This window comes from Alligator sinensis, unplaced genomic scaffold, assembly GCF_000455745.1.
Source record: "Alligator sinensis unplaced genomic scaffold, ASM45574v1 scaffold969_2, whole genome shotgun sequence".
Classification (NCBI taxonomy): Eukaryota; Metazoa; Chordata; order Crocodylia; family Alligatoridae; genus Alligator; species Alligator sinensis.
Genome location: NW_005842481.1, coordinates 739,251 through 749,445, shown reverse-complemented (window position 1 = coordinate 749,445; position 10,195 = coordinate 739,251). Strand labels below are relative to the sequence as shown.

At 46.9% G+C, this 10,195-nt stretch overlaps 2 protein-coding genes across 9 annotated transcripts in view; one reads left to right on the top strand and one right to left on the bottom strand.

Moving 5' to 3' along the window:
- The window catches only part of TXNL4A (thioredoxin like 4A), a 15,466-nt gene extending 5,784 nt beyond the window's left edge, over positions 1 to 9,682 (bottom strand). The window contains exons 1-3 of one of the 4 annotated variants that reach the window (XM_025212762.1): positions 9,254 to 9,390; positions 6,343 to 6,422; positions 2,069 to 2,189 (exon numbers count right to left, since the gene is read on the bottom strand). Coding sequence is in view for 1 of the 4 variants with exons in the window: in XM_006031099.2 (XP_006031161.1) it covers positions 9,254 to 9,406 (153 nt within the window). In the remaining 3 variants the exon portion in view is untranslated. Of the gene's footprint in view, positions 1 to 2,068; positions 2,190 to 6,342; positions 6,423 to 9,253; positions 9,431 to 9,550 lie in introns of those variants that run through there. The other 3 variants (XM_006031099.2, XM_014523397.2, XM_014523398.2) reach the window with 3 other exon arrangements.
- Positions 9,683 to 9,729: 47 nt separating this feature from the next.
- Positions 9,730 to 10,195, top strand: part of LOC102373662 (probable 2-ketogluconate reductase) — a 13,883-nt gene continuing 13,417 nt past the window's right edge. For 2 of the 5 annotated variants that reach the window (XM_025212759.1, XM_025212761.1), the window contains exon 1: positions 10,066 to 10,177. Coding sequence is in view for 1 of the 5 variants with exons in the window: in XM_006031091.3 (XP_006031153.1) it covers positions 9,843 to 9,860 (18 nt within the window). In the remaining 4 variants the exon portion in view is untranslated. Of the gene's footprint in view, positions 9,861 to 9,899; positions 10,028 to 10,065; positions 10,178 to 10,195 lie in introns of those variants that run through there. The other 3 variants (XM_006031091.3, XM_006031095.3, XM_006031094.3) reach the window with 3 other exon arrangements.

Sequence of the window (10,195 nt, the reverse complement as noted above, 5' to 3'; positions counted from 1 at the left end):
GCCCCCCACCCCCACCCCACCCCCACACACCCCTGGTGGAGTCCAGCCTGACTCAGCCAAGCCCCCTGCCAGGAAGAGCCCAGTACAGCCCCCAGCCCCAGCCTGCAACTGCAGCCCGCCCTGCCTTGAATGGATCCGTGGCCACACAGCCCCCATGCCCTCTTGGGGTGCATGCAGCAGCAGGAGCCACTCCCCCCAGACCAGCTGCTTGTGGCTCCATCCCATGCTCAAACTGCCCCAGCTGAGCAGAGCTTGCCCTAGCCCCACTCCCTCCCTCAACACAGGGGCCTCCATTTGCACCACCCATGCCCATTTCCTCCACCCACCCTTTCCCCCACACCAGACTTACCAGCACAACGCTGGTCTCCAAGCCGGTGGGCTGAGCTCCTGGCCCCATGCATGCTGCAGCTGTGCGCACGCATGGGGCATTTATCGGCCGCATCAGGCAAAGAAAGCCGATTTCCGATACTTTCAATTTTCCCTGTATCAGTGCACCTCTAATAGTAAATAATAAATACCCAGTTTTTTAAAAGATGAACTTATTCTGAACATCACAGCAAAGCATTTATGGATTTTATCACCATAATCTGGAAACCTCATGAACATTAATTTAATTTACCCTACTAACACCTCACTTATTAGAAAAGAAGCACAGGATGATAAAGTGCTGTGATTTTCTACCAGGATGCCACAGTACCCTGAGATGCCTTGATATCCTTTCAAGGGCGTTGCAAGGTGCCACACTATGGTAGCACTGTTAGGTGTGCATAAAATAAACCCAGGGATTTCAAATAGGAATCCTTAGCGTTAAAAGCATTTTGACCTATTGTGGTCTTTCTGAGTTCTTTGCAACAGAAGAATTGTTCCATTATTTTTCTGTGGTCAGACAGGTTGAAAACTAGGAGCTGGCATTTTTCAAGTGGTACCTCGAGTCCACATGTGTCAGAGAGGTTTTATTTTTTTCACCTTCCTCAGAAGTATTGAGGGTTGGTTGCAGCCAGGGCTGGGGATTTTGACTGGTGTGTACCAGAACTCCTGCTGGGACTTAAACATTGAGATCCCTGGCTATAGGGTCTTGCTTCTTTCTCAGTTTAGGGGCAGACTTGGGGTCAGGAAGGAATTTTAGACTGTAGTCAGATTGGTAGGAACTGTGGGGTTATTTGCCTTCCTCTGTGGGGGTTGGGGGTAATTGCCCTCTTCCTTGGATCTCTTAAGTGTATATAACAACTCTCATAGCAGAGGAAATTATCCATCATTATCACCCTGCTTTACCCATGTCAGATTAGGGTGTTATTTTGTGTTGCTGCATCAGGGTCAACTGTAGTTTTACTAATAGGTACACAGTGCATTTGTATAGGATGGTTTGTATAGGGATGCTCCTGCCTCTGGCCAGAGTTGGACTAGGTGACCTCCGGAGGTCCCTTCCAGCTCTACTTTTCTATAATACTAAAAAGGTTGAGAACCATTGATATAATGACTTGCCCAAAGTTTGAGGCAGACAGAAACAGAACTCAGACCCCAAGTCTCAGTCCAGTGTTTTAACCATAAAACTACCTTTCCTTTCCTCTTGCTTTCTCCATGCCCTCTACTTCAAACCTGGCAATATTTTTTAAGCAGACTCTGGAATGAGAAATTAATGCTTTACAGCATCAGACCAACAGAATCAGAGCCATGTTAGTTGTAAGCTTGTAGGGACAGGGACTAACATTTTGTGATATACACTGTACAAACAGAACAATTACATCCTTCTAAGTAGGTCAGTATTTCTCTTGTATTACACAAAACTGGTTCTCTAACATTTCAAGATAGTCCCTGCTAAATCAAACCATAAGAGCAAGAAATTAGCTAGTAACCATAAACATAATTAACTTCAACATATAGACAGGAATCAGTAAATCAAGTTCCAGTGAGATTCTTTAGTTTACATCAAATCTTTTTTGCTGGTACTATATCAAATCCAATTTTAAAATATTTATTTTTGAAGAATATACAAAAACAAAATGAGATATTTAGATAGATAAAACTATTCAGTGAAGATATCTATGGACATGAATGAAAATCTCAGTACCAATATTCAAGTGTAGTGCGGCCTAAGTAAAAATTCTTGCAGTAGTTTCATTTAATCACCGGAACTTCTGAGAAAGTATTTCCTTGTAGACCACAGGGACTTATGTATAGTGTTCCATAATCTGGAAATAAAAACACTACCGATGAGATTTGTAGCATGCCTTTTGTCCAAAGAGCTTTTTTACCTCCACCTAGCTTTCAACTGATTTCTGATTTAATGAGTTGACTAAAACTGTTAGTTTGTAAACTGACACTGCACATTATACAAATATTGAACTCAAAACTATTAATTCCTAATTGTAGGAATTTCATGGAAACAGTGAATTAAAGTGCTACTGAAATATGTGTATCGAGATCTATAGAGTACGTAAAGAAACATTCTTATCTGGATTCTCAATAATGCATTTATCTGAATAATACCCATGAAGAACTTCAATAGACCCCCTGGAAGAATGTATCTGTACCTTTATTTTCCTTTCCAAGAAAAGTCTGAGAGGTTATGCAAATCCTAAGGTATAACACACTTTTTTTCAATATATATAATCCTGGCCCCCCCAAACATTAACAGCTCAATGAAGTTCAGCAAAAGAAATAAAAAGATAAAAGTTGGATATTTTCTCTGTTTTATAGGGTCACTTTAGCTTCTGTTGAATGTGTTAAGAAGGCTTATAATTCTTATTGCATTTATCAATCCCTTTCCCAAAAAATGATATTATACCTCATGTATGGTTTATGTAGCAATACAAGAACAAGTAAAACTGATTATCCAATTTCTAAATTAATTCAAATGTTGCTAGTGGAAACAAGCCTGTACTTTTTTGTTGGGATCCCAAATACATTACAAAATTAAGTTTCTGAATTAAGCTTGAACTACACAGTGTAAGTGTGGTTTAAGCTGCTCCACGTGTTCTGTGAGCTGTGTGGATACTGGGGTAGCCAAAGCAGGCACTGCATGCAGCATAGTTCAGCTAAAGTAGCAGCCATGCTTCATGTAATGGTCACCTCAGCTGGACTGCGCTGCACGTGACAACCGCTCCAGCAGTTTCAGGACTGTGCTGCACCTGGAGCTTGCTCCAGCCAGTTGAGGACCTGTGCTGCATGCAGTGCCTGTGAGCGCCATATAAAGCAAAGGTTCTGGACTAGCTGGAGTGGGCACTGTGTGCAACATACATCCCAGGGCAGGTGCTATGCATGGCACAGTCTGGCCACAGCAGCCACCGTTTGCAGCATGGCTGCCAACTCGCCCAGACAGTGCCATATTTAATGCCCATTTCAACCATTCTGAGATCTGTGCCACACAGTGCAAGTCCCAGATGGACTGGGAATGATTATCAAATCAAGCAAGCAGAGTGAGAGGCAGGGGAAAAGAAAGGGGGATGGTGAGGGCATCTGTAAGCTGGATCAGGCCTGCGGACCAGTCCCATGCCATGGGCATGTCGTCCCCACATAGGTCTGATCAGACCTAGGGGCAGGACCAGGGGACAGATGGTGGGACTCTGTGGGCTATACGTTTAACACCCCTGCCACAGAGCCCAGAAGAGCTCCAGGAACAGAATCCAGAACTAAACTCCTACCTTCCTACCTTCCTGTTACATGCAACCTCTGAACATACCACAACAGTAGTTCTCCAAGGCAGACAGAGTGGTGGGGTAATCTACTGAGCTCAACAACATCACTTATGTTCCCACAGGACAGCATAGTGCTGAGATACTATACGGTTCTCCATGTGTTACCATCCAAACAGGAAACAGTATAACTACCTTAGTATAATGCCACAGACTGGCTAAGTCACTCAGAGCCAAAAAAATTGTGGATCTGTGACAACTGCTCGTTAAAACAGTAACTTTTGTCACAGGAAGTTTCCTGGGACAAATTTTAAGTGTGGACAGGTATTTGGTTGCAGCACCTCTGATCAGCCCTTATCATTGTAGGGGACACCCAGGCAGCCCTCTCACCCTTGTTGCCCTATGGCAAGGGTGATAGGGCTCTGTTCGAATACCGCCAGCAGCGGTTGATGAAGGGGAGAGGGATAGGGAGGGGGTGATGGCAGAGACCAATCAGCCTGTGCCATTGCAGAAAGCTCACCTGGCAGCAGCCAATTAAAGCACTAAAGCCCATTAAAGGACCAGGAGCTTTAAAGGACTTATGGGGCAGCCCAAAACCAGCTCCAGTCAGCTCTCAGGCTGCCCAGGAGCTGGGAACTTTAAGGGGCTTGCAAACCTGTCAGGTGACCTGGGCAGGGGGAATTATGGAGCAGCCTCTATTGTCCCCTGGCTAGAGAGCATACCTTTGTGCAGTTGGGGGTAGTACATATGTGGTCACCCATATATCGTTTTTGTTGTTGTTTTTTGTTTTGTTTTGATACAAACAGGCCCAAATAGATATATATTGTTTCCAACTTGGGAGGCAACATGCACGTAGCTAACTCAGGTAACTCCATACAATACCTTGCACCAACTTAAGGCTACAGTAAGGCAGCTACAGTATATTATTTCTGGTTCTGGCTCTGTAAATTGCTTTGTGCTATCAAGGGGTACCTATACACGAGCAGTGAAGCTGTCCCAATGCGCTGTAGTTACAGCGCATCAGAGCAGGCTCGACTAACTGTGTCTGCTGGAGCATGGCAGTTACTGTGCTCCAGCAGACTCCAGCATCTCACATATCAGCATCCCTTAGCTTAAAAATGGCAGTGGGTGTGCTTTAAAGCAGGGACGCTGGCACACGAGATGCTCTGGGTGGTTTAATTAGAGCAGCTCTTGGAGCCGCTTGAATTAAAGCACTCCCCTCTCTCCCCAGAGCACATGTACAAACGCCTAGGATGGGCCACAGTTCAAATAGGCTGAGAACCACTGTGTTATGGAAATTCAAACCGAGGAGGAAAACAAAGGAAGGTGTGACAGGAAACTAAACCTGCTGTAGTGGTAGAGCAGGTTAAGGAATCCTCATCCAAGTTAAGGAAATCTAATGGATTTTCATTTCCTGGGCTGGAAGAAGCTGCAAACAATCCAGGAACAGCACTGTATGAAACTGTCTAGCAAACCCCCCTGATTAAAGTCCCATCTACATTTGTCTAAAACTCTTCTATATCTGAAGTTGCTTTAAGACAGCTGAAAGATGTATATGAATATTGACAACTACAATAGGTTACAAAAAAAAGCTTGAAACTGGGATCTACTGCAGGATACAGTTGTAAGAAGTGCATGGCATATTGTCCATGCCGGCCAGCTAAACTGTTTTAAAAGTCTTAAATTAGATTTTAACACAAACATGGTTAAGATACAAGTTGGATTGCACTTATAGAAATTTCTAACTTTCTTTGGCTTATCAGAGCCTAAGAAATAGTGAAAGACAGGAGAGTTAGAGGATTGGGCTAATTTAAAGGGAAATTTTGGGAGTTTCTAAAAGCATCAAGAGGGTGTACTAACAGAAAACATAGGAGAAAATGAGAAAGAGACAAAGAAGTTTTATAGAACAGCAACATGCTTTGGATTACCTCAAACTTTAAATATTAAGAGATTTACAAGCTTTAGACTGATATGATTAACAATTAATGTGTCTTTTTTGGCTGAATACCAACAGTATTGATTGCACTTCATTTATCAAATCTCTCTCCCTCTTACATTAACTCTTGGTGTAGTTTTTACCTCTGAGTAACAAACAAATGGCCACTGTTTGAGTAGTTCTCATTAGTAATCTTACTTTTAACCATTGTTGCATAATATAGATCCAGTCCTACAGTTTAAAACTGTTTTATTTATTTGTATAAAAATTAGCAAAGTTCCATGCCTTTGGGGTTCACAAAAATTGAAGACCCCTCTTAAAACAGCCCTTTGAAAAGCATTTCAGATATCCTCACGATATTTTAAGACTATTTTACATTTTTTTTTGCTTTGACAAGCTTCTGCTTAAAAGTGGATATCAGTATACAACATATGTATTGTGAGATTTTCAAAAGGAAATGAGTCATCAGTATGCACAGCACCAAATTGAATGCTTACTTCAATTACTAGTAACAGACTTCTACTTTGCATTTTAGAATTTTGCTATATGGTCCCCAAGACATTCAGATTAATAATGTTCAACTCTGTTCTGGTTACAGAGTACCCCAAAACATTACTACTTCCTAAAACATGTTGCACATTTAAAAAAAAGTTGCACCTGGATATTAAGTGTAATACAGCTACATTCTCTCCAAATGTAGCATGCAACTATAGCACATTAACATTTTGAATTATATTCTAGTAAAGCACCTGTGCAATTGGAACTTCTACTCACTCTTTACAACAGCTGCGAGATCCAAACATGGCTCGTAAGCAAGAGGATGAGGAAGGATCCCCCCCTTTAATCTGCCATTTCTGCAGGGGGAGATTTTTAAATAAGTTACAATGCTCTTTTCCCCTCCACAATCAAACTTAAATGCCAGTATGCCTTCCAAACTGCCAAGAGTCCTGCCAAAATAGATACTAACACTAGTCCCACAACATTCAAGAGAAGCATAAGATGCATATAAAGTACCAGGAAGCTGTTAAAAAAATCCCTAAACTAAACTCTATTAGGTCTCAACACTTGGAACAGGTACAGTAGCCTTACCAGAGTGCCCCTAAGAACACTGTGCAATGACTAATACAGAAACATCTTCACATATGGTTATACTGTAGAAAAAGGTGCAATCATTTCTGAAAATAATTACTGACTGCCATCTGACACAAATTCAGATAATATTCCTTTTTGTTCTGGTTCTTTGTACTTCTGTTTTATTTGAGTTTGCTGACAGTTCTGCTTAACATGTCCTGTGCTGCTGCATAGTGGTACAAGTAAGAGAGGCTGTACAGTTAATCACCTATTTACATAAACAATACTTAATTTCTTTTCAGTATCTAAACTGCTTAACAGGAGACTTACTTGTGTTCACAGGGTGTTGTTTTTCCATTTGGAAAAGCTTCACAGATTGGCACAACATGCACAGATTTCAACAAGTTTTACAAAGTCTAAATACAGTCCATTAGCAAATGCTAAGTGAAGCACAGCCTACTCCTGGGCTTTTAAATTGCTGGAAGTGTTTATTTAAAGGCATGCCAAAGTGTGTCAATATTTTAAACTATTCCAATTAAAAAGTTGCTAGTGTATTAATGTTACATTCTCTCACTTAAAAGGAATAATGACAACATGAACTTATCTATAATGTTACTACTAGTTTGGTTACGCACACGCTTCTTTCTCTTTGCAGATTAAGCTATTAAATCCAGGGGTGCACCGATAGAGACGTTTTGGGCTGAAACCAACGGCCTATTTTTAATGAGCCATATTGGACGATACTGATCCGATTGATGATATGCAGTGAAGCAGCTTGGAGAGCAGCATCCAGCTGGTAAGTCTGTTGTGGGGGGCACGGAAGGTGGGAAGGGAGCGGGGCTGGGGCAGGCACTGCACAGCAGGGGTGGGGTGCAGGATGGAGCCATGAGTTGCTCGTCTGGGAAGCACACGGAGGGCAGCTCCTGCCAAGTGCACGGCGAGTGGGGGGGATGTGCCCCTGGATCTGTGCACAGGCCACAGGTGGGCTGCTGCTGCAGGCTGGGGCAGCGCTGAGCTCTTCCCCAGGGGTTGGGCCAAGCTGCATTCGGCGAGGGCTACAGCAGTGATTGGAGGGGAGCTACAGGGGGAGAAGGAGCTGGAGCCACCCCAAAATTTGCCGTAGGCCTGATCCCAGCACTGCCACTGTCCACCCTAAATGCAGCCCCGGCCTAATCCCTCCCACCAGGAAGAGTCCGGCGCTGCCCCTGGCCCTGGCCCACAGTGGCTGCCTGCCCTTGCCCTGTGCCCAGATCCGGGGACACATGCCCCACCATACCCTCCCATGGTGCGTGCAGGGCGGGAGCTGCTACCCCCTCCCCATGTCCTCCAGATGACCTGCTGGCGGCTCCATCCTGTGCCGTGCCCCAGCTATGCAGTGCTTTCCCCTACCCCAGCCCCACTCCTGCCCTCACTGCAGGGGCCTCAGTCTGGCCCCCCTCACGCCCCTTCCCCCACAACAGACTTACCAGCCAGACCAAGCTGCGCTCCACACTACCAGGCTCCACTCCTGGCTTCCTGCATGCTGTGCCGCAGCTGCGTGTGCACAGGGCATTTATTGGCAACATTATCAGTCACATCAACCAAAAAAAAGTTGATTGCCAATACTGTCAATTTTCCTTATATTGCTGCTGATCCAAGATGGGGCAGATGTATTAGTGCACCACTAATTAAATCCTTATCTATTAACAACAAATAGAAATCACTGTTTGAATTTAACCGCACTGTTTCCATTTGACTGAACGTCAAAGAACACGTCCCTTCTTAGTATCTGATGAAATGAGCTCTTGCTCTCATGACAGCTTATACATCTCTGATTCAGTTACTTCAGGGCTGTCAAACTCATCAGGCGCCGTGAGCCAGGGTGAAGGGTGAGGGACTGGTCCACCGGCTGGATGAATGGAGCAGGACCAATCCATGGGCCAGACCGGGCTTGCAGACCAGCCCTGCATGCTGAAACCAGCATGAGGGTGAGCATAGGATGGGCAATGCATGCAGTGGGTGCCCTGGACTGGCTGCACATACTGCATGCAGCATGAGCCCCAGACTAGTTGTGCACTCTGCAGGAAGCACGTACCCAGCACAACCCCACATGCCACATGCCGTTTTGCCCTGGCCTCATGTGCCGCATGCAGGGCTGACCCAGTGCACGCAGCACACAAATCGTGGGTCCACTCCAAAACCCACAGGCAGCACCACGGGCCAGATGACAGGACGCTGCAGACCAGCTCAGTTCTGCAGGCCCTATGTGTGACACCCTTGAGTTAAACTGTCCAAGTGGGGGCCAAGTGCTTTGGTAGGCATGCCATAAGTGAGACCTGCACCCTTCGCAAGTGGGACTCTAATCCTTTTCCAAATTTGCTGCTCTGCTTTCCGATCCCTGCTTGCTCCCACGCTTTGCCTTTTGTTCCCTGCCCGACCTGCCGTGTACCCCACACAGAGCCTGCCTGTGCCACAAGTTGGCACCGCCACATCTATCCGGCATGTCTCTCCCCCGCCTCCTGCCAGAACATGCTGGGCAAGGACGGGAAATGCACCATCCCGTGGACGAACGACTTCGTGGCCAACAAAGTGCCCGAGGCTGTGCGGCCTCTGCCAGGCACCAGCCCACACCCACCTTCTCGGCGATGCTGTACAACACCTCGTCCATCTTCATGCACGTGGGATCCCAGTCGTGGCCGAAGCGAATGACCACCACGCGGTCCTCCTCCGACAGGATGGCCTGGTCCACCTGCCAGCCATTGTGCAAGTGCGGTAGCATGTACGACATAGCGGCGGCCGACCTGCGCGGGGCCTGCGGACCACAGGGGGGCGAGTGAGGGGGGAAATCCCGCGTGCCCGCCCCTCCCCCACCTCAGCCAGACCCCGCGCCCCTTCCAGCACGTCCCGTCCAGTCCCGCCCTGGGACACTGACCTCCGCCCCCGACCGCGGAGAAGACGCGGCCGCGCCGCAGCAGCCCCACTCCTGCGACCGGACCGAGATACAACGCTCCCGCTCAGCCCAACCCGCGGCGTCGACGTAGGAGGGTGGAGCGGAAGTGGCGCGAGCGCGTTTCTGGGCCCGGAGTGACAGCAACAAAGAAGCGCTTCCGCCCTGTCTCGGCTGGCGCCTGAGCCCTGAGGGGCTGCGAGGCTGGAGGAGACTCGCTGCTTCCCTTCGCCCCCCAGATTGTGTGGGGCGAAGCGGGGTAGAATCACATCTTGGAATGTACCAACCCCACAGTGTGCGTGTGATGGATTAGGACTACAGTTTGGAATATACCAACTCCCAGAGTGTGCAGGGGTAGAATCACAGTTTGGAATATACCAACGCCCAGACAGAGAGTGTGTGTGTCGGGTAGTTTAGAACTACGGCTTGGAACATACCAACTTCCAGAGTGTGGGGGGGAAGGTAGGGAATGAAACACAGGTTGGAACATGCCAACCCCCAGAGTGTGGGGGAGAGCCCAGGCCATACCACCAGGCGAACAAATGCTGCGCGCCGGGCAATCAGGGCGCCCTCAGGCGCTGGGAGGAGTGGGGGCGGCCGCGCACCGGGGCGGTACGGCGGCCGGGCCAC